General features: G+C 40.0%; 1 protein-coding gene across 1 annotated transcript in view; it reads left to right on the forward strand.

Annotated features, from left to right (window-relative positions):
• Positions 1 to 16,548, forward strand: part of ADAM22 (ADAM metallopeptidase domain 22) — a gene marked incomplete at both ends in the record, with an annotated part of 134,610 nt that extends 118,062 nt beyond the window's left edge. The window contains 6 exons of the mRNA XM_082753211.1: positions 219 to 319; positions 877 to 943; positions 4,145 to 4,255; positions 6,402 to 6,488; positions 15,345 to 15,468; positions 16,528 to 16,548. Of these exons, the coding sequence (XP_082609337.1) occupies positions 219 to 319; positions 877 to 943; positions 4,145 to 4,255; positions 6,402 to 6,488; positions 15,345 to 15,468; positions 16,528 to 16,548 (511 nt within the window). The remainder of the gene's footprint in view (positions 1 to 218; positions 320 to 876; positions 944 to 4,144; positions 4,256 to 6,401; positions 6,489 to 15,344; positions 15,469 to 16,527) is intronic.
• Between the last annotated feature and the right edge of the window lie 7,401 nt (positions 16,549 to 23,949).

Below are 23,949 nucleotides of genomic sequence, written 5' to 3' on the forward strand. Positions count from 1 at the left end.
AAGCCTGTCTCTTGAACGTGGACACACCAAACTGCTGCAGGGACAGCTGGCAGAGCATAATTCACCAAAAAAAAAGTGGATGCTTTGCTAGTGCAGACAGACCTTAGGCTGTGTCATGGCACTGACTTGGGGAATGTGACTGTCTCTGAACAGCTGAGCTAGCATTTTTGTTAGACAATAGCCATAACAATAACCGCATCTGAGCCCTCCTGTTCCAGGTCAAATGGATTATCTCATTCCTGGAGTGAAAGGATCCCAGACACAAAACATATTTCAGACATTTGTGAAAATGGGAGGCCTAGGAGTAATTCATGGCAAGGTAAGTGCGAACTTTTGTGCTGGTCACAGTGGAAACCAACATCTTTGTCACTGGGCTCTCTGAAATTTAGGTGATCTTAGGAGAGCATCATGAGTCCTTGCCATTGTGCCTGTTGTTAACCCGGAGCTAGGATTTAGCATTGTCCTACACAAGAACCTTTTTTTCACAATGCTTTACATGTAGAAATTAGATCTAATTTCTCCTATTCCTCCAGTGTGAGCCAACATGAAAAAGAGGAAGTCCATTCACTCTTGCCAACTTTTGTGATTTTACCGTGCAGTATTTAGTGTTTTTCTTGAAGCAGTGATTTTCTCAAGTGAATGCTGAAACTAAATAGTTTTTTGCTCTGCACAGTTGCTGCAAAAGGTAGTGAAAGATCACCTAAGTGTCAAGTTTACCTGGTCTGAGGTAAATCAAAAGGGACTGACCTATGGCTTTTAAGTGGTCATAGCCAGTGGCTTTTGCTGGGGATGCAAGGAGAATGTACAGTTTGGAGTGGAACGCTTGTGTGTTTCACGATGTTTTACCGTCTGTCTTTATCCTGTGATTTCTTTCAGGTAATATAGGAGGAAACAGAAAGAAAGTCAGAGGCAAAAGATTTAGGCCACGGTCTAATTCAACTGAGTAAGTCTGAATTTACAACAGCAGAGCCAAAAAGTAGAGTTTTCATACTTGTATTTTGTAGATTGAGATTAAGAATACTGAAAAGTAGACAGTTGCATTTTTTTTTTTTTGCCCTGTGGCACATTCTGATTGCTGACTGATAATCTGGTAATGGTTTGGCTAATGTATTTCAACCTCTTTTTATGTATTCTTAAAAAAAAATTAACTATCGATTTTCTTTTTTATGTAGGCTTCCTCAGTCATTCCCATAGCAATTCCCAATGATGGTGGCAGCCTGCACCATCACTACAGGCTTTTGTCTACAGTAAACTGCCATTGCTGAGTGTATCCTGGTTCAATATTGAGTTTCTGATAACCTGTTTCCTCCCCTTGCCTTCACCTTGGGTTGGGTCATTGCAGAGTTAGCACTGTGTATCTCTGTGTGCCTGCCTGCAGGCTTTAGAAGAGGTATCTGTCTGCTCTCAGAGTACCCTGAAGCTTATAGTTGTAAGCCAGCAAATCCTGAAACAGCCAGTCTTGAGTAAGCCCTGAAATAAACGGCTAATGGCAGTCCTTACCAAGTGATGGATCCCCAGACCTCTACAGCATGGCCTAGAGTTGCTGTCTAGGTGGTTACAGTCACTGAAGAGACCATGTGTGCAGTTCTCCCCATTGGGAAAGAACCTTTCCTATGTGCTTAATCCTGCTGGTTCAGGCTCCTTTCATGAATGAATAGGGAATGGCTGGAAACAAAATCTCTGGGCTTGTCAAATGCTGGCTTGCTCTTACAGCACTTATGCCACATAGGAATGACCCCTTCTTGACCGTGATGGCAATGACAATGCCCTTTCCCTATACCAGTAGTACTAACTTTGCACCTATATGGGCAAGTGGGCTTGATACCAACCCTGCTGGAAACTAATCATTCTAACTCCTCTCTGGACCCTGCTTTCTCCAATTTGGGGATTTAAGTTTGTTCTGAAACTTTTCTTTCACCTGCAGTGAACTGTTTTGAGGCAAGTAGGCTTAGAAAGATACATAGAGAAGACCATCTCCTTCCAGTTACATAAATAATAGTTTGATCTACATAGTAATTAAAACATTATGTGGCCAAAATGCTAATATGGAACCAGAAATATCATTCCTAGATCCCTTGGGGGAGTTTATCTGTCAAGTGCCCCAGTGCTCTTGGTCTTAGTGCTGATAAACTCTTAATGGAACATTATTTATTTGATGGTTTTCTTTCCTCCTTGCATGTGACAGTTTGATAAAAGCAAAAGTAATCTGGCCAAACCATTAAGAGTACAAAAGAGACTGGAAGTTCTTTAGAAACTCGTCCTGTGCTTTTCTTCATTTCCAATTGCATTTCTCAAATAAGATTTATAAAAACAATATAGTTAAATTAATTTTATTGTTATTCTATCCTTCAGCACAGGCACAAATTGGGGCTGGATTTAGTCTGTAAAAAATGAAAACAGATCAGCTTTTTTTTTTTTTTTTTTTTTTTTTTTAATCTCAGAGTGAACATAATTGTTGGGAAGATTATCATTTTCAATAAAAGAAAAAAAAGGCAAAAAAACACCCCACCAACTCTAATGGACATATTTCTTTTATTCGTGCTGCGTGCTGCTTAGCTTTAGCTGTAATACATTTACTACAGGATATTTAGAGTAATAAATCAGTGAGTAAACAGGGAGCGTGAGAGTTAGAATTTTTTTTCCCTGTAAAATTTTTCTCTTTCAAAGGTACCCCAGCATTTCTACCAAATTCTCTGCTTTCCTCCCTGATACTTATTATGGTCTCTCACCCCAGCAGCAGCCCTGGTGCTGGCTGTGGCTACCCGAGGGCAGTGCAGCAGTGTGTGCTTTCCTGGCAGATACGTGCTGGCTGGAAAATTCCCTTCTCCTGATGGGGGAATATCTTGGGTTGCATGGGACTGCATGGCTTGTCTGAGTCTCCTTGGCAAGCCGGTTACCCTGTGGAGAGAGAGCTCTCACTGCATGAACCACATGTGGTGAGATTCAGTGGGGAATGGAGAGAATGGCCCAGGGCACACAGTGGATCTGCTCAGAGAGATAACATGCTCTGGGAGAAGAAAAAAAGGACAGAGAATGGTTTAACCATGCCCAATGATTTCTAGCAAAACAAAATGCAATGCCAGCTACTTTGAGGATACATTAGAATAAATGGAGGCTTTTCCCAGACAAATTTACTTTCTTAATTTCTCTGGAGAACACAGAATAACCTTAAAATCTGTTCTGAAATGGAGAGCCAACCAACCTATGTGACCCTTGTAAGTCCAATGAAGAATATTTGTTGAGACAGAAAAAGAGGGTAGCACTGTTGGTTTCTTGTGGATAACAGAGACAGAAAGATTACCTGCTGAAAGGCGGTGTTCAGTTTTGCCATACCTTGTGCAGAATTTTTTAAATTTTTTAATTTTTTTTAATTTTTTTTACCACGAGTTCCAGAAGTTGCACAGTAATACACTTGCCTATAAAAGAATCTGGTGTATTCATTGGTCTGCAGTAATTGCACATTATGCACAAGTATTTTTTTTTGTGTACAGGCAAGCATCAGATGGAAAATCTTGCCATTAATCATTTAAATGAAATTTCTTAAGCACTGCACAAGTTTTAAGCTGTGCAGCCCTCATGAACAGCACTGACAGGAGGGTTGCATTGGGCAGTTCCTGGAAAATGTACTGGAAAAATGTCCTGGAAACGTACGTGGTTGCACATACCTCTCTGCAACTCCTTGTATTTAACAGATTCATGATATGAGGTGTCTGCTGAGAGTATCACTCTGCAGAGACTGCTAAAGCTCTTTTGGGATATTTTAAATTGTTTCTAGATGTTTCAAAACAAAATTATTCTTTATTAAAGGCAGATGGTTTGGTTCACACAGAAGGAATGCGAACAGGCCCAGTGTTTCTGCAGCTTTTTCACAAGCAGGGTTTATGCAATGCCCTGATAAAACAAGTTTTCTGTTAAAATCAATTAGAGTTATCCAGGAAAGATAATGAGGGTTTTCTGAATAAGCTGAAGTTTAATTGGGAACTTGTGTTAAAACAGGTCCCAGGGAACATGTGTTTTGCCAAATAGCAGTTCTGATCATTGTTAATTTGCACTGCTTTTCCTATAAGCATTTATCTTCCTCGTTGTTGTAACTGATACGAACATCGTTGGCTTAGACTTTCTATTATATATTGTGTTTTTGCAGCAGGGTAACCCATGCATCTGAGCCTGGGCTTTCTCTCGGCCACCAAACCCCGGCCCAAGGCATAAGCCCAGAGGGCTCTGACCCCCCCCAAACAGGGAGCCAGGATCACAGGTCAGTCTCACCTGCCCCTGCATTCTGGGCTGCCGTTTGATCCCGTGACGAGCCCCTTTCCCTCAGTATCCCATAGTTTTCACTGTGGCGAAACACCGTGACTGCTTGGAGGCACTCCTGCTGACGCAGCGCTAGCTAGCCTTCCTCCTCACCAGCCTGAGGAGGACCAGGACCCTTGAGCCCAGGTCTTTCGCACGGTTGCATGTCGCGCTGCAAGCCAAATCAAGCCGTCGGTTGAGCTGGAGGCTTTTGTGTAGGGACACCTTCGTTGTAAAGGGGAATTTCTCACCCAAAGAAAATGCAGATTCTGGCTGTCGTTAACGAATATGTATGTGGCCATGGAGATCAACATGAGAGCTTTCTGATGGTATCACTTATGGTCTGCAGTGACCCGAGTTCGGCCTTGCTGTACCAGAGGGCCCGGGGCAGTGAGCGGTGCTCTGTAGTGCAGCCAGACCCAGGAAGGCCGGCCACACGGCTGTGCCACAGCTGCATGCTCAGATACCTCCTGACACGTTGTTTTCTCATACAGGAAGCCAGGCCGGGAGTGTTTCATGGTTACCAAAACACCCTTCTAAGTGAAAAAAAAAAAGCAAGTCAAAAGTACTGCAGCAATGTCCGAAAACATGTAGTTGCACCTACAATTAACGCTAAAACCTAAAGTTAATTAGTTCCTGGCGATGCTGCCATCAGCCCATGGCTTCACTTGCAGCTCTTCCGTTGCTGCGCTACCACTTTTGGCGTTTTCTTTCTCTAAGTACCTGAGCTGGAAAGCATAAAGCACTCCTGATCCCTGATAAGTAAGCGAGCTGAGGAAGCTACTGAGAAGCGAGCACTTGTGGCTGAGGGCGAGTACTTTCCCAAAGCTGTGGCTGCGCTTGCGCGGGGCGGGGAGAAGTTCCAGAACAAAAAAGGAGGCCTAAGCCGTTAAAAAAGTGCTGCTGCTTTTGTCTTCGACATGGTCTGAAAGATGGGCAGGGTTAACTGACGTGGACCGGCCCCACTTTACTCACCTGAGCAGTCCCTTGCCAGGCCTGTTCCCCAGTGCCAGGTCACTGGAGTCCCCTTCATAAATGAGGGTGGTAAGAACTGGTCCAGAAATACTGAAAATATATTGAAAAAGGAATGTTATTTCCATTTTCCCTTGGTTACAAGCTATTTCCTATTTCAACATGTGTTAGTCTCTGTTATATGAAGGTGGTGATTACAAATAATTGTTAAACTTGCAATTCTTATACTACAAAACCAGATTTGAGTCGGACCAGACAGGTTGCTGCTTCTATGTTGCCCTTTTTTAATTCACATGATGGAGGGGGAGGAATTACCTAGCCTTGGTACTGGGGGCTAAGAGATACCAGTTAGCAAAACATTTTCTCCTCTGGTAACATTACTGTCAACTAATTAAACACCATTTTTATTTCCCAGTTTTCATGTAACTAATATGAGTGTGTAGCACAGACTCCCCCCCCCCCCCCCCCCCCCCCGAAAAGTGTGGTTTTGGTATCAAGATTGCTTCTGTAAATTGTGAGATAACCCCACAACCCACCTCTCCTTGAAAGCTTCTTGTGATCCTGCCCTACGAAACAATCATTATAAATTTAGGGGTTTATTTGCACATGAGTGTTAAAATTGCCACTGCAGTGGCAAAAAATTCAAGACTTTTAACACACTGAGGCCTAAATTCATTCCTGTAGAAGGGGCCCAGCCCAGGTTTCTGTGCTCACTTAGCAATTGTCTTGCGATTTACTCTCAATTGGTACAAACCTGTCTCTGCAACAAGCAAACTGTAGGATGGAGCCAAAAAGTTTCCCCTTCAACATTATTTTGAGATCATGAGAGGAGTTCAAACCATGAGCTTAATGCTGGCCCTCTGCATAGGAGTGAATTTTACCTTTCAGGTATTAAATGAATGATATGTCCCAAACATCTTCCATATAAACCAAACATGCGAGTCTTGTTGTAGTTCAGATTTTCTCATGCAGTTGTACACGTTGCCTAGTCCTCACCCAACATCCATACTGATTTATTTGCCATATTCACTTGCATTTTGGGGATGAAGACATCCTTGCTAAGCTTGTGCTGTGTGTTCTCAGATTTTCTATTCTTGTTCTTCTGCTTTCTCTGTTCCTTCCATTGCTTTCCGCAGGTATTTAAACCCATGGTTCAAAAGAGAATATAATGTAGCTAAGTGGGTAGAAGATGTGAATAAAAACACTGAAGGACCATACTTTAGGTATTTTGTAAATTAATTCTATATCTTTTTTAAAAGCTGTTCCAGCATATACAAATATGTTGGGACTCCTACCTTGTATAAATCAATACAAGTTACTGTAGGTGCAAAGGGCCCCTCTTCTTTTGCTGCATTTTGATGTCTGTTTTTGGCTTCATGTGCAATTTACAATTTTTTTACTGAATGTTTTAATGAAGCCATTGAAAAGGGTGTGTGTAGTGCATGCGTTCCCACCATCATCTATAGCTTGTAGTAGCTTTCTCATCATTTTATGCCAAGTAGTGTTTATGGGCATGAGAAATATTTATCACTAATAACGTAGTATTAACTTAAACAAAATGTAATTTACTGAAGCAAGTGGTTTCATAACACATTTACTCTACACACTGTCTTATATAGTGCATACTAAAATTTAAACAAAAAAAGAAAAAAAAAAGTAGTGGTATTTTATCCTAAGCATACAATTAAATGATTAACATATTGTAATTTAATTTAACATATCATAATTGGATAATTAAAAGTATGAGAATATACTCCGTGCTGTATTTATCAAACCACTAATGAGTCTGTTACAAGTGAGTGTAGGGTTCTACCAAAAAAATCCCTTGTTTTTGAAAGGGAAAAGTGTACATTTGTTACATTCCAGGTTAAAGAGAAGCATGCATGAGGCTGGCCTCCCTGTTGCACATAATTAAGAGTCTGAGAACATTTTAGTCGATTCCCAATAGACACAATCTTGTTGCTGAGAGAGAAGTTTATATCAGCTCAAACAAACAAATACCTAGCATAAGGGAGAATGGGAGACAATTTGTGACAAATAACATAAAACAAAATAAACCAATAAAGCTGTAAATTGACGTATTAAATAGGAAGCTGAAAAAAGATTATAGATACACAAACAAAAAGAATGCAATTTTGAATCTGTAGCCAAAACAGTGAAGGCTGGTAAGAATGAATACATAGAGATTTAACAATAATTTTGACACCTTAGTAGACCTAATAATAGTGCAAAAGGGCAGAAATGTTCACTAAGTATGTCCAGTGTGTATTTGGGGGAAAAAATATGATGGAGTTACATCACAAGATGCTAATGAAACACTTATTCTGATAGTAACACTGGAAGATATTGAATAACAACTTGGGAGTTTAGTCATTTTTAGAACTAAAAACCTGCAGAAGTCTTGTAAGGGCTTAAAATAGGTACCTTTTTAAAAAATATCATTTATGTTTGCTTTCAAGAATTCTTTAATTGCAGAGAAAGTTACAGAGAATCATTCCGAAGAGATAACAGGTCACAAGAGGTAAATTTAAGCCTGCCAGTCCTGAGCAAGTAGGAATAATCCCTGACACAGGAATCCCAGGTTTAAGGGAGGATTTTGTGACTGTGCCCATCAGAATCCATCGGGTGTTGGTTGGGGGTTGTAGTTTAACCACTGGTGTTAGGGCAAGAACCAGGGAGGTTTAAGTACATAGCCCAGAGAAACCTTAGAAAAGCCTTCAGGGCCTCAAGCTATTCAGAAGTTTAATGGAGAAGTTAAGTGCTTACCTGATCATAAAACCTATGTATCCGCACATGGAGCAAAAGCTTTAAGGGCAGACCAAGACTGAGAGCAACCAAAATTAACTGGAAGGCGAAATTCAGCAAACTCACACTAGGAATGAGGTGTGTTTTATTAGCAAGGGAAACTGAACCTTTTCCTAAAAATGCCCTCTGGACCTCTGTTGTTCAGGCAAGGCAGTCCGTCTCCATGACCTAACCTCACATCTGGCTCTCAGGGTGTTCGAAGCCCTCTGGCTGCAATAAACAAAGGTGTTGATGAGCTATGAAGATAACACTGTTTTAAAACATGTTACTTTAATTGGTTTAGTTAAACAGGTTCAGATTCCTCAATGCATACACTTAATGTGGTTTTCATCTTTTAGCATCAGTATATCTTGATTTAGTGACTGGATTAAGTTGATGGGAGCACACCCCGCTCCTGAGGGTTTTCACTGTTGCGGTGAATGAGTCACATTTCTAATTACATTTGAGATAAACCAAACATTTTTTTGTATGCAGATGAGGATTAAGCTGACCCTTGTGAGTTTTTCGGCTTGGTATCAGCAGAGATGAAACCTAAATTAACATTTTTACTCTACAGAAGATTACTAATGACTGCCCGCAGCAGTAGCTTTAGAAACAGGAGAGAAATCAGGATAAATTTAGAAACCTGTGTGTCCTAATTAACTGAGGTAACCTCAGGGAACTATTCTGCAGGCATATTATGGAAGGCAAAGGATCAAATCTTCTCCTGGGATGAGTAGCCGTGGGCTTATGAGAGGTTACACTGCATGTTTTTCCCCAGAAATCAGGCACAATTTTGGTTAATCTGTCAGTGGAGGAAAAATAGTGTTCCCAAAAGCTGTGTGTCTGTACATCACATGGCTGGGTTTTGAGCTTTGGAGCAATTCACAGAGAAAACCAAATAAATCTTGTTTAATAAGCCAGAAAGTCAGTTCAGAAATAAGTTCAGAAAGTCAGGCTGAAGTCAGACGGTCCAGCTGATACTTCATTTTAGGAATCACAGCCCAAGGCATTAACACCAGCTAAGTAGCTGAGTAGGTTTTTTTTTTTTCTTTGCATTTTTTTTTTTTCCTTTAAAGATGAATGAAAGTAATATTGCTGTTTTGTTTGTTTCCCTATAATTTTAGGAATCATGTCTTAATGACTGATGCTGTTGCAGGTAGAGTTGAAGTAGAGTCAGGAAAAAAATAAAAGGTCTTCCTGCAATTCCTGGGAAAGTTGCAGATTTTCAGAAAGTAGAGATATTAGGTATCACAAAGGCTTACTCCATGAGCTTTAAAAAAATGTCTAAATTTGCCACCTTGACACCTGGTGTCCTAGTTATTAAATTTAAATAGTTTATAATTTTTTTTTTTCAGGTCTAGTGGGAATCTCCATATAATTACTTTTTATTAATAATAGTAGTAGTAGCTCTGGCACCAGAAAGCTCCCAGCTGTGAGATTCCTTTCTATAGGAAAAGTGTAAAGAAAAAAACTGTAAAGAAAAATCTCGTTTTCCTGCCGCCCAAAGGCTACACTAGATTTTAATTTTACATGCTAGGTCATAGCTGCATAACCCCAGCAGTGAACCCAGGTGGGAAATTTCAGCATTGCAGCAAGGGGTAAGTGCTCTGTTAGCATCACCTTCATGCCCTGAGAGCAGTGAGGGCTGTTTGCACAAACAGCAAAGACATATTTTGCCTCCATTTACTTTGCAAAGATTAAATAGCTTTGCCCTAAATGTACATTTCTTGTGGAGGTTCAGGGAGAGAGGGGTACGTTGCTGAGACCCATCAGCTATTGCTCAGGTAAATTCACTGTTTTAGTGTTGCGATACTACTGTATATTTTTGTTATTGTCAATTACAGTGGTTACTGCACAGCTTGACATTAGGAAATACAGTAAAGGATTCCTAGAAATTCTCTCTGAATCTTAAAGGACTGAGGAACCATGCTAGCATCAGAAAATAAACCATCAGAAACCCCAAATGCAGCCATTTCTATAAATAACTATAACTTTATACATGTCTATATAACTATAGACAAAAGAGACTGGAAGGTGCCCTCTGAAGCACTGAGCTTCTTACATTTGAATTCATGCCAGTATTTATGGTAACTTAAAATCTTTGGGAGTGTTTAAAATAAATTTACAAAGAAAACATTAATTTAGATGGAGACCCAGGATGAATCCCCAGAGGGAAAATGGCCATCCCAAATCAGAAAGGGATGGGCAAGGGGCATGGAGGGCAGGAAACAACAGGCATTTCCCCCATGTTTTTTTCCTGTGCTTTGGCATTCTTGTTTCCTTCTTCCTCATGTTTGTCTCCACTCCTCCTCAGCTGATGTTCAGGCCTGGGCTGACTCTGCTGCTCTGCCATGTCCATTGCCTTCTGCTGTGAGCATGCAGCAGAGGCCAGAGCCAGGACTGACCATCTCCCAGCTCTTTCTGAGGGAGATTTAGGCTGTGTTTAAATGAAAATCAAACAAACAAAACAAATCCCTTTCTGTTTCTCTGTTCCTTTCTCTCAACAATATTTTTAACTTGTTAAATTGGCCTCCGTTGATCTTCCAGTCGCTGCAGTGAGCTGCAGTTACTGGAAAGCTCTGTCAGTGTGAAGCCCTCAGCAGTGATGGCAGCAGGCAGTTCAGAGTCATTGTGGCCTTGGGGCATCCCAGCTCCTTGGTGAGGATGACTTTGTCCCCCTGCAGGATGTGTGGCCGGAGCAGAACCTCCCTGCTCTGCCATCAGGAAGAGACCCTTCCTCTTATGAAGCTCTGCCCCTCCAGGATGGAGTTTTCCTGATTACCACCAAAGCAAAATATTGGCCTTGTTGGCAGCCACTGAAAAAAAAACAAAAAAAAACACATGACATCAATAGGGTCAGGATTTCACTTCAAGAATTAAGCAAAATAGTTCGTTAAAGTGTGTGAGTGCTCACTTCTGGAGCATTCATTACTGGGCAGTGCTTGGAGTGAGGGGCTCCAGCCCCAGCCTTTGCCTCTTCTGCAGCTCCCCCAGAGCCAAACCTCCCCTTCCTCTGCTTCTCCTCCTGAGGAAACCTGTGCATGTGGCTGTTTCCCAGAAGGAACTGCCTTAAAAAGCTAAAATCCTGAGCCACATCAGTGTTTTTAGAAGACTGAAGCTTCCTAACAGAGGCTGATTTATGCTGATAACATCCTTCGCAGAGATGAACCATGTGAGCAGATGTCAGGTCAGGCTGACATAGCCACATTTGAAGTGCTTTCACTGAGTTGACTTTTAAGTGAATTTCAGTAAGTTATTTCAGTCCACAAAACAGAGGGAAACAAAGTTCTTGAAAAGTGCAGATCTGTCACAGCCACCTTCTATGAGTTTGGCTAAAGTGACACTTGAAGAGGTCACAAGACATCTAGTTGTGTGACCAGGGAACACATTTTGCAATGCCTTGTGTGGGCCAGGATTCTCCCTGTTTAGGAGAAGACAGGACAGAGCAGGCAGACGTCTGTATGCAGGTATTCTCCAGCTGCCTTAGCATCTTCTTCTGGATCCCAGCACGATCTCCCCGCACAATTAGTTTCAGCTGCTAGAACAGAAAGAGACACAAAGCAGCCACTACATCTTGCTTCCTGGTCAGAAATGAAAGTCCTTTCGATGTGTTGAGGTGCATGGCTTCATTTTGGGTTGGTGGTAAAATCTCTGAAACTCTGCTGCAGATCAGACTGCTTTCCCAATATCTTGTATAGGTTCACCTGGAAGCAACATTAGGCATGAAAGCTAATGGATGTGATAGCAGGAGAACTAAAACACCAGTGAAAGCTAAATGGATCCCACCCTTGCCCCAAACTGCAAAGTTTTACCTACCTGTAACCCTGGCGTTACCTGCAAGTGTCCCTGAATGCTGTTTCTTCCATCCTGTAAATGAGAAAGGACATTTTGTCTCTTTCTCATTTAAAGTACATGTAAATCTGGGATACACAGCACATACACAATTGCAGGGCAGAACCTGGAAAGTGACCAAAAAACCCAAACAACTATGCTTACCACACAAGATGCACCATCAGCTCTGTGAGCATCCACTTGAGCAGTGATATGTTTTCCCAGTCTCAGTAGATGGGACTAAAGACAATAAAAAACAGCACCTGCCTGTGTTGCAGAAATAAGAGGCGAGAGCCTGTGAGGGGAGGGCAAGGTCATTTCTTTAAGTGTGCAACTGCATTCTCAATGTGTTTGAACTGAAAAGTACCTGAGGAGGATGCACGTGCTGCTCCCAAAGCTGCTGTGGCCTTGCACATGCAGGTGAGCAGTGACGTGCACATCAGTTATGTGTGCAAAACACAGGTGAGCCGGCAACACGTGTGGAGGGGAGAGGTAGGAAATGTAGGCAGCTGTGCTGAAGGTCTGGGCTTCAAAATCTTTCAAAAAGGCAGTGTTTTGTCTGCATAGGATTTGAATTAATTTTTTAAAAAGCACTTCTATTAGGAACATTTTTTTTTCTCTTTCCTCCAAATCTAAAAAATAAAAAATAAATACTTCCCTACAGTATAAGATAACATTCCACTACCACATCAAGAAGGAGGATCTTCTCTCCCTCCACCAGTATACTGGTCTAAAAGTTGCAAGTTTAAGTTTGTCACCGAGGAGGCCTCTGCTGACTGCAAAGGAAAGCTTTAGGTACCACATAGGTGAATCCAACAGTATGAATTCAACCGGCCAGCCCTGCTCTCTGCTGGTGCTCACTTGTAGACTCTTCTTCCAGTTGCTCTGTGCAGCTCATCTTCAGTGAGCAGCAGCTATTTAACATCTCTGGTTAGTCATAAGTCTATTTCAAGCAATATGTCTGCCCCCAGGCTTCTTCTGTGCAACCTCTTTTTAAGAGACTTCCTTCAAACTCTGAGTGTCGTTCTAATTTCCAACTCTTATCTGAAAAATGGAGGCCAGAAGTTGCTGCTTAGCTTTGGGTTACAGTGCAGATGTACCTCGCTGCTAGGGGTCTTCTGTCTCAGAGGACCTGCTGAACAGGGAAAGTGTTCAGGATGCTCCATTCTTGGGAGGATATTGCTCCTTCCAGCATCACCTGCTAAGGTTGATGGCCAGGTAGATTGGCCATGGCTTTCCCTCTCACCACAGCCTTCTCTTGCAGTGCCAAAAATAACCTGTGGGAAGAGCCAGTGGTGTGCAGGAGGCAACCATGGTACCTGCATAAATAAACAGCTTTCTCATAGGGATTACCAAGCCAGATCTAACACCCTTGGTTCTTTGCTTCTAATTGTTATAAATTTACCCTTCAAGATTTTAAATTCTACTGCAGCTGTTGGGCAAAGTTCATGAATAATCAGATTACTAATAATCTGTAAAATCTACTATCCTTGTCTTTCCCCCTTCCTCCTCTCCTTATTATTATTATTATTATTATTATTGATTCTATATCCATTAATATTTGTTTAGCGATCCTTATCTGTCCAAATTTGGGCCCAGATGAGAGGACTCGTAGGGGAAGTGAAGAGCAGAGCACTGAGCAGGGCACTGCTGAGAACCTTTCTCTGCTTTTCTTTTAAAAAGTAATTTTTTTTTTTCTTTTTTTGCTTGTGCATTTTGGTGCCCAAATCTGTGATGCTGGACATACGAATGCCTTGTTTTACACTGCAGTACCTGTTTAAAATTTTCTTCCTGAAAATGTTCACGTATGTCCAGTTCATCCTAATAGGTAATCAAAGTGCACGTGCTGAAGATGTACTTTTCAATGTTTGGATAACTCACTGACCCCAATTTTTTAAGTGCTGTTGAACTTAGAGGCTACAGCATGAGGAACTAGAGCATCATAAGCCAGGTTGGAGAGCTGTCACCATGTGATTTCCATTGACACCGTGTTGCTCGTGGCTACCATCAGTCATTGTTTGTATGGGAGACATGAGTGTGCTGTTGTGGGGAGCTGCAGACACAAGAAAATGAAGCACTAGTCCAAAGTAAAAGAATAATTATTTAAAAGTAAATGATTTTCACTCAAATAATAGATACACAAAACATTTCCAGACACTAAAGAATCCCTGACCTGTTAGTAATCTTCTCTAGACAGAAGGAGCTGATCCTGCAAATCCCTGAGTGAGAGGTGTGAGGCTGGCTGTCAGGCCTGGGCCCTGTGGCTCGTTGGTATCCATGGTGTTGCTAATGGTGCTCGTCACCAGGCCTACAGCTGCTCAACACACAAGCCCTTGCTGTTTGAAGGGGCTGGAGGACCTGTGTAGAGTCTGAGGCACAACTTCCATCTTCAGGGACACATTAAGCTCAGAAAATAGGTTACAGTGCTCAGGGAAGCTCTGGGTGATGTGCCTGCACCAGAGGGAGGCCTCCTTAGGAGAATGCCCTCAGTCTGCAATGGAGAACAAAAAGACAAAAAGGCCAGGGTACACTTTCTACTTTTTTCCCCCCTTTTATTCTGCCCAGAACTAGAGCCTGATAGGAACCTCTCAAGTGGGAAAAGTGCAGAATCTCAAAACAGAAGCATACAAGAGTTTTTCTTGGGTATAAAATTTCAGTCAATAATGTGCTGGTGCCTTATTGACTTGAAAAGAACGCCTTTCATGTGATTCAAACATTTACTTGCTCCTGCTTACTCTACTCACCTTGTACAGAAATGCTGATTGCCATTGACTAATCAGTCCATTTTTGTATATTCTCATCAGACTCTTTCTTTGGCTGGAACAATATGCACTGTATGATGCTTGCATGTCGAATAATTTGTTATTAGCACTTTGTATATGCCTTTGTTCCTTCACAACTAACAGTTTGGCCTCCGAGTGCATGCATATGTGTAAATTAATGTGTCGTTATAAGATAATAAATTTATTTGCTATGTTTTTATCAACATAGGAGATATGTAAGATATATATATATAATAAAGACACTGATAATTGCCATTTTTCCATCCACTGGCAGAAGACACTGTTCAGCTTGTTTTTATACTATTACTGTTTCTATTTAGGCTTGATAATGCCATGTCTATCTCTTAGTCCTGTATTTACTCAATTAAAGATTTGTTTTGTTAATTTAAAAAATGTTAATTACAATACCATATAAATCAGTATAAGAAATCATTTTTATAAAAGAATACAATTCTAATAAGTAGGAAATTTTATTTTTTTCCTCCAGTGTTCCTGAAAGCTATAAATACCTTTATTTATAGTCATGAAATTATTAGACTACTGACCAAACAACTTTATCCCCCCAATATTGAGCTAATAATACTTGGTTCTGAACCACGCTTCAGAGTAATGGCAGTTGCTGTTGCAGTGCTGGGACCCGAAGACATGACATTTATTTTGTGTGTTTCAACACCTCAGGACACTGTCTCCTGCAAAGTCTCCATCTTCATCCACTGGGTCTATTGCTTCCAGCAGAAAATACCCTTACCCAATGCCACCACTTCCCGATGAGGAGAAAAAAGCCAACAGGCAAAGTGCCAGGGTATGTGTCCCTATTATTCTCTGTGCATGTTTGTCGGTGATGTTATTTACTGGTAGTTTTGCAAATGGGAAGTGTAGCAGACTTTTGAGTAACATTAACTTCGTATCCATAGCTCTGGAAGCTACTACAGGCTGAGCCTCTGGCACAGGTCAGAGCAGCCTCAGTGGCTGTGTTTGAAGATTTGGGTTACTCTCCCATCTGAAGCCCAGATCTCACTACTTTTTCAAACTGGAAGCATGCCTGGGCAGCCTTTGGGCTGTGGAGGAGGACGGGCAGCCTCAGAGAAGCCTGGCTCTCCTCTCTTACCCCTTCCAGGGATCTAAAGCATTCAGAGGTGCGCATCTGGGCTGGGGGAAAGCTGCTTACCAGCATTATAGAAAGGCGAATGATCTGCAGTTTAGGAGGATATGAAGGGCTTGCATCAAGCCCTGGGGTTCCCCAGGGTGGGGATAAACCTCTGGAATGAGATTTTCAGCCACTGCTAGAAGGTGATGCTATTCATTGCTTCCTTTGTGTCAACTCAGGCACAGCAGGCATTTGAACAAGCAACCTGCTTTCCCCTTAAAATTTACTTTAGGTGTTATACTTGTGATAGCTTTAGTTCATGTTGCTGAAGTAGGTGCGATTCCCAGCACTGTTTTCCACCCTTTTGTGCAAGAATAAAGAAGCGGAGCACTGCTGAAACCCACAGCAGAGATCAAAGATGTCCTGTGCAGGTTTAGGCAGAAGACAGTGGGAAATAATCTCTACACTAATATTAATTACTGTAACTGAGGTAAAAGCTTGCTAGTAGAAATCTGATGTAACACCGATATATTTCCTTCAAACTGTCTGCTCCTGTGGAGCATTACTCTGCTGACTGCAAGCTGTGCTAAAATGGCCAGGGCTGCCTGCTTGTGGCCTGAACAGTGCACCAGAGGTAGGAGAGACCAACAAGCACAGCCTTGGTGACCCAGGCAATGGAGATGTAGTTCCCCAAACAAATTTGCACTTTTTGGGCAGCAGTCTGCTTTATCTCAGTGTCTAACATGTGTTTGTGTTCCCTTTTCCCCTCTCCAGCTATGGGAGACTTCCATTTAGCTGCACCGTTTTCCTGGGGTGACGTCAAGAACTGTTTACTTCAGATTTTATAGAAACTCAGCATCGCTGAGTCCTTGCACATTCATCTGCTCTTCAGACAAGGGGAAAGATCAACACAGATGCCCGTGATCACAATGGGAACCTTCTCTCATTTGGAAGGGAAAAAGTGGTCTTTTTTTTTTTCTTTTTTATTTTTATTTTTTTTTGGTCAACCAGAATTTTATGGATTTGATGTAAAGAACAACCAAAATTATAACAATTAACAGGGGAGTATTAGACTGGACATATCAAGGCTGTTCCGCATGATGAGAGAAACACTTACCTAGCATCCCAGCTGCAGTCAGGTTGCAAGTCCCACCCAAGAGAGGTTTTTCTCGGGTTTAATGCAGTTCCGAGTCAGACCAGACCAGGCTTGGGAACGCGTGTTCAGGAGAACCCGACCAATGTAAACTTGTACGCTGTGTGCATGAACCTTGTGTTCTTTACTTTCCACATGTAAGGGATAAACAACATACCGTAGTAGCAATTAGCATGCAGGAGTAAGAAATATAGGATTTTTTTTTTTTTTGTGACAGGATTTCAAGCTTTGAAAGGCAACTCTTTGAACCTAAACATCAAACAAACAAACAAGGATTATATCTTTTTTTTTTTTTTTTTTTTTTTTTACCTTATGTGTTTATAATCTCAGTATACAGATTGTATATATGTAAACATTTGATAATGTCAAAAATAGCTGTTATACATAAGTGTATTTTGCCAAATGCCTAAAGAAACAGTCATGACTAACATCATCACACTTCAATTTTTCTAATATTATGAGCAGACAACTGTGGAAATACAGAAAGTACAGTACTGTAAAACCATGTCTCTCAGAAACTGGTGTTTGACCAAAATCTATACTATCTTCTAAGTAACCGACAATCTCAATTACATGGTGGAACACAGAAATCAGTACTGTGGCACTTTGTCTTAAGTCATCGTAAGGGGAACCAGCCAACATATGCTGTCCAGTGAGATGACCAGAGTATTCTCACACCGGTGCAATCAAGAATGATCTTCTAGACAACAGAGTCTTAAACTAATGTGCAGTACAAACCTCCTGAAAATTTGGGAACACTTCGACGTAGTCAATTCAGGATGTGGTGATGTGGAGTCCTTACGGTGAGACTTGCTGCGTATTTCTGACAGAGCATTTCAGATGCTGTTGTGGATGGCAAAGTGTATCTTATGAGAAGCCTAACAATTTCACTGCACTAGATAATAACAATGCTGGGCAAGTGGCCAGTTTCATTGCTGTCTTTTTATTTGTTTCTGGAATCTCCTTTACCATGTGCTAGGATGCTCTGCTTGCTGCCCCTGAAGTCCCCTTTACAAATTTTTGGGGCCATGAACTGAGTACAAGTGAGTTTAGCCTATAAAACAAACAAACAAACAAACAAACAAAAAAAAATAACACCTTTACCATGGAGATATTGGTCTCCTGAATAAATGGATGGTGAGATTTCCAGTACCTGAGACTTTTAAAGGGTGTTGTAGAAGGAAATGTGGTCCTCTGACTGGAAATTTTCATTCAATAAGAAAACTGGACCATATCAATTCAATTTATAATTCTCCAGCTCTCCAAAAATGACAAATTCTTAGCTTCAGGTAGTACCATTACAGAATAACACACATGATTCTGTGTGGTGCAGTTGAATACCTAGCCCAATGACTGAATGATCAATTAGATATCATTGTGATGGGAACATCTGCGGTGTTTCTGAATCTTCTACCTCTTTCATGTATTTCCTTTAAAAAGTGAACCCAACACTTTCAGCCTTTTAATATATTTTTTTAACTTTTAAGTAAGTCAATAAAGTCACGTATATGTAAGATTAAATTAAGAAATGTCAGCAGCTATAAAGTATGTAAGATTTTTAGAAACACTATATTTTATGATTAGGCTGTGTGTTGGATTATAACAAAATATTGACCTTGGAGTTCAAATGATTTCCTTCACAGTAGACAGGTTCTGGTAAGTATTTTGGAGAAAGTCAAATAAGAGTGAGTACAAGTACAATACAGAACAGCTGGAAGGAGCCAGTCACTTGTAATTGCTTTAGGAAATGATTCTGCACTTTTGTGAAGAGTAAATAGTTGGCAGCACAGAAGAATATTTTTTGCAAAGATTTACTTTGAGTGTAGGTAACTGGATTAAAGGTAGTTGGTAGTGTATAGCTCATGAAATTAGGGCCTGAGCCATAATCCCTTGAAATCAATAGAAGTCTTTTATTGATTTTGCTGGACTTTGAGTGGGACCCTCAAGTTCACCCTAATTAAGAAATTATGCTAGCCTCACAGCTCTTGTGTTACTCTCTTACCTGGAAGCTGTTTTCCCCTTCCACGTTAGAATCTTGTCTCTAGTATCTGGACTCTTCGTCATGTGCCTTTTATGATATTTTGTTCGGTTACAAACTAGCATGTAATTTTGAATAATCCTGTTAGATTTCTGTGCGTATTTCATGTTTACCACCCTTTACTCTTCCCTTTCCATTTTGCCTTATCAAGAAGCAGCAAGATTTGGCAAACAGAACTGGATGTACCACATTGGCTGTTTGTGTAATGTTCATAGCTTATTGTTTGGAAAACAAATGGCTCTCCTGACTGTATTTTCAACGTACTATGTACTTACAGCTTCTCACATTTTGGTATAACTCATTCATAGCATATGATGATACAGTTGTGTCTGTAGCGTAACTTTAACAGTCACCTTCACATTTGGGGCTATGTCGTGACTGGAAGTCTAGTTATGAGCTCTAAGTTTAAGTTAAATAAACATTGACTTTCTCTTTGATGGTCTACAGTGAGAACATCGCAAACCTTTCATTTTTGCAAAATTCTTCAGCAGAGAATTTTGCATCAAGTTTGTAGCTTGGAGATCTTGTCATGGCACAAAACCTGAACTGTTTTCAGGTTCAGCTCAGGAAACTGGGCTGTGAGAGCCTCTAAAGCCAACGGAGGTCAAAGAAGAAGTTGCTTGCTTGCATTTCTGTGGTTTAAAATGCAGTGTGTTGAAAGCTGCCAGATTTGTAACCTTGAAGACTGCGTATATTTTTATCCATAGTAGTTGGTTACACTGGCAATAGCAATATAAATTGCCGCATAATACCTCATCCAGTCTACAATAGAGCACTCGTATTGTCAATAAGATAACTCAGTCATTTTGACTCATTCAGACAAACTTTTATTTTTCTTTTAGTTAAATTAACTAGTTTTTTGCCAGCTATGCTGTAGAAACCTGTTGAAGTGGGTGGTGGTGGTGTGTAATGTCTAATACATTACAAGTATTTGTCCATAAGAACATACAACCAGCAGGATGAGCTATACTTAGCGTTACATATTTTAACATGTGGGAGAAGATCTTTGTATAATTTAAAACAAAATATCACTAACTGATGGAGACTGAAAGTTATAGACCGTGTCCAAATAATAAGGCTACACAGTGATGCTGCAATTTAATAACTAAAAAGCTAGTTATGGATTTGTTAAGAATTTGATTAATCCATGCTATTGCCTTTTGATGAACATACTCAGGCAGTATACCCGAAATAGTTAGGACTGATAATTTACATATAATTTTGTGTGACATGTATCTTTGAAGACAGCCACTTCCAAATGGTTTATGAGTTTTGTTCTTGATTTATGATGTTGACCCTGCTAAGCTGATGTACTCACTAGATAATTTTGATTATGCTAATGAACAACTGGACCTTTGGGCTATAACCTGAAGTAAAAAGAGAAAGAAATTATGTCAGTAGCTAGTGTGCTTAAGTCCTCTTACCTGAATCACTGTTGCTGGTTTTAAATGAATTGAGGGGTCAACATCAATGTGACAACTGTTTTCAAAACCAGGGCTATGAGTAGGTACATAGACAGGCATGCACGTACTACAAATTCAGACCAAATTTATATTTGTTTCATTAGTATCATGGACACTCGCAACATGATAAAGACTCTTGGCATGTGAGAAGAGAATACATCAGGACACAACGTGACACAGTGATGAGAGTCCCTAATTCTGTGGGATAATAGGTTAGCTCTTAGCACTTGCTCTGTCATCAGATCCCATGCAGAACTGTTGTAGCCAAACTTACCAAATTCCAGTGTAAAACTGAGCAAGCTGCTGTTCCCTTCTTTTCCATCCCCTTTTTTCTCCTACTGAAAAGCAAGCCCATGAATGATAATTACACCCCCTAGCAGCCTCATGTTGATTGACTAAGATCAAAAAGATCAAAAAGATCAAAAAGTTGCCACGTGAGTTGCCTTTCCACACAAGATAAGGTCTTTCCAGTGCTATTATATCTTTTGCTCTTGCTACAGTATAGGTGAAAGATCCTCATGCCTCATTTGCAATTTGCACTGGTAAAACCATTTGGTGGCTGTCATCTGGTGTCTTTCTCATCCTCTAGCATTTTGGAAGTATAAATCTATTCTATCACTGTGAACCTAAAATTCATGCTACATGCTAATTTTCTTCCTCCAACTCTCAAAAGTATCCACTTCTTCCTCTAAGTCATCTGAACATCCATATCATTAGTAGACTGTGTAACTTTATCAACCACAATGTAAAGTTGATTTACCTCATTTTTAAGAGCTTGAGCATTCTGTTCTCTGATGCCAGTCTGACCCCACTATTTGCCTGGCTTCCAAACCATACAGCATTAAACAGCAATATGGGATTTGATTTCAATCAAATTTCCCGAAGACAAATATAAATAAATGGCACGTTTGTACAGCTTGTCATCCCGTGACTGCATGGTGGGGTGAAGTTCCTATATGTAAATAGCTATCATGGAGCTATAATAGAGCAAGAAAAAGAGGAAGACAGTGAAGCTGATTGTGTAGATACAGTTGCAGTATAGATAGGACTTCTAAGTGTGACTTCACCTGAAAAAGGAAATGAAGTGTCTACCATTGACACTAAAAACTCCTTCGACCCAAATATTTTCCAAGTTGGCTTATGAAAAATATTTCGGTACCTCAGGTATGGATGCTGATGTAAAAGCTTTGGAAACAGTAGCTCCTACAGCCAGCAGGTGGTGTGTTGTCATTCCAGAGCAGTTTCCTGCAACCGATTAGGAATGCACTACAATAATCAACACAAATATGTTATCTCAGACAAGTAACCAAAACGAGCAGTGAAAGTAACTTCAGAACACAGAAACGTGTTCAGTTGCTCACACTTAAGAAACTCTGTCCCTCACTTTCAAATTGACTCACCTGGCTGGGGCTGGCATTTTTAGTTCTCTAAAATCCAGCCTATAACCATTTAAAAATACTTTAGCTAAGCCAGCTCTAAATTGTTTGAAAACTTTGGTTACATAGATGGGCCATAACTGCAATATAACTCAGCATGAGATGAGGAAGATTGGTGAAAAGAAGTGTAGAGCAATTAAAAAGAAACTTTCTCTAAAGGGAGAAGCAGAGGCGTCACACTATTTTTAATTACAGGAGCATACAGTGTCCAAGCAACAAGTTTTTTTTTTTTTTTTTTTTTTTTCTTTTTTTTATGTTTACATATCCTCAAAAAAAAAAAAAAAAGTTTTGGTTAAAAAAAAATCTTAACTTGAGGCCTTAAGACCTTATATATTCTAACTTTAGCATGGAGAGTCTATTTTTACAACCAAATTAGGAATTCTGTATATAGGCCTGACTGACCATGTAAGTATAGTGGTGCTAGCAGCTAATCATGCAATATTGTAAGGCTCTGTATAACAGTAAATGCTGATTTATTTTGAATATTGGTACAAGGACTCCTGCTCACTGCCTGTGTAGAGAATCTAAATATTTTATGCTTGGAAATACAGTCCAGAACATATTCAAACTGTGAATATATAACCTGATTTTTCTTTTCTTAAGAGTAAAGATGTATTACAATAGGTAGTGTTTTATATAGAATACAGTACTTATTTTTATTGTTGCATAAAAGCAAATTATTTTTTTCAGAATAGCAAAGCATTACAGAATTTTTAATCTGCTGGAGAAAACACTATTTACAGTATGATGTTCTTTCAGCAAAGCTTTGGGGGTGGTATATACGGATTGGCTCTGCCAGCTTCATTTTGTGCTAATGTTTCTCTTGGGCATTGCTGTAAGAAAAAGCTATTTTTTCACTCACACTAGCCCTTACTGGTAAAACATTCAGAGGCAAGGAGAATTGTGTTTCACCACTGGGGCTGGGCTAATGTTTGCAAAACCAACCAATCTACGTCATATTGTAGTCTTCGCTAATTAAAATCCTTAAAAAATTGTACATGATGTAATAGAAACATGATTTTGACAAACACCAAAATGAAGCGTTGCAATTTACAGCTTTTGAGCTTTGAGTGTGATATTTTTGTCATCAACATTACAGGCATTGGGCTGTTGAAGTGAATGAATCTGGCTTTCATGTAGCTAAAAAAAATGTTGCTTTTTATAAAATAAGATCATTGTAATTTGGTTCCAAATTCCTGCTCACTTTTAATAACAGCATCACAGTATCCACTTCTCTGAGAGTATTTAATACAAATGCCTGTGGTTTTCAATGTTACTAACATATTGTAACATCAGTAAAGTCTTGACTTTCAATGAAAAGGACTGTGGTGTTTCTTCTTCTTATTATACTTAAGTTCTTACATTTAGCACATCTATACCCTGTGTTAAAGTTCTCTCCAAGTAAAAAAAAACAAAACAAAACAAAACAAAAACTGAATGTGTGAGGAAAAAAAGGCTATTGGCTAATAATAAAATGGAGATGCTGTTTTTCAAACTACAGTTTTGATACTGATCCTGTGAGCCTCCTGATCTTTGCCTTAATGTCCCACTGTTCTCAACACAAATCTAAGATTACTATTCCTTAGGTATGCATGTGTGAAAGCAACCTAGAAAAAACTATTTACATTTTAAATCATTCCCAATTGCTTGCATTAGGATCAATAACAGTCACCCCATTTAGTATCATAAAAGTATCCTTCCCACGATGCCATCTGGGAAAGAGAAGAACCTTAATTCTGAGTTATAGATGTGTCTCTCTAAAGCAGGTAACTTAAATCTTCAGACTGCTTACTGAAACTACATTAATGGGAAAGTAACTTTCACATAGTTGCTTTTTTTTTTTTAGTTAGATGACAGCAAATACTGAGGTCACTTCTTAGTAGCCTTATTGATTATTTTAGTCTGAATCTAAAAGTGAAAGATCTTATTCCGTCAGTCTGTGTGGGCACACTGGGTTTTTGAAATGCTCATGAGGAATAAAGGCAATGTTTTCTTTGGTTAACTGGAATTTCTTCCCAGTTCTGGAGCTCTTCATTTTACAGGTTTCTCTGTTTTGTGTTTATATCATGATCCATGAAGATGACCCTGTTTGTTCACATTGTTCTT

This window comes from Aythya marila (assembly GCF_965140915.1).
Source record: "Aythya marila genome assembly, chromosome: 2".
Taxonomy (NCBI): Eukaryota; Metazoa; Chordata; class Aves; order Anseriformes; family Anatidae; genus Aythya; species Aythya marila.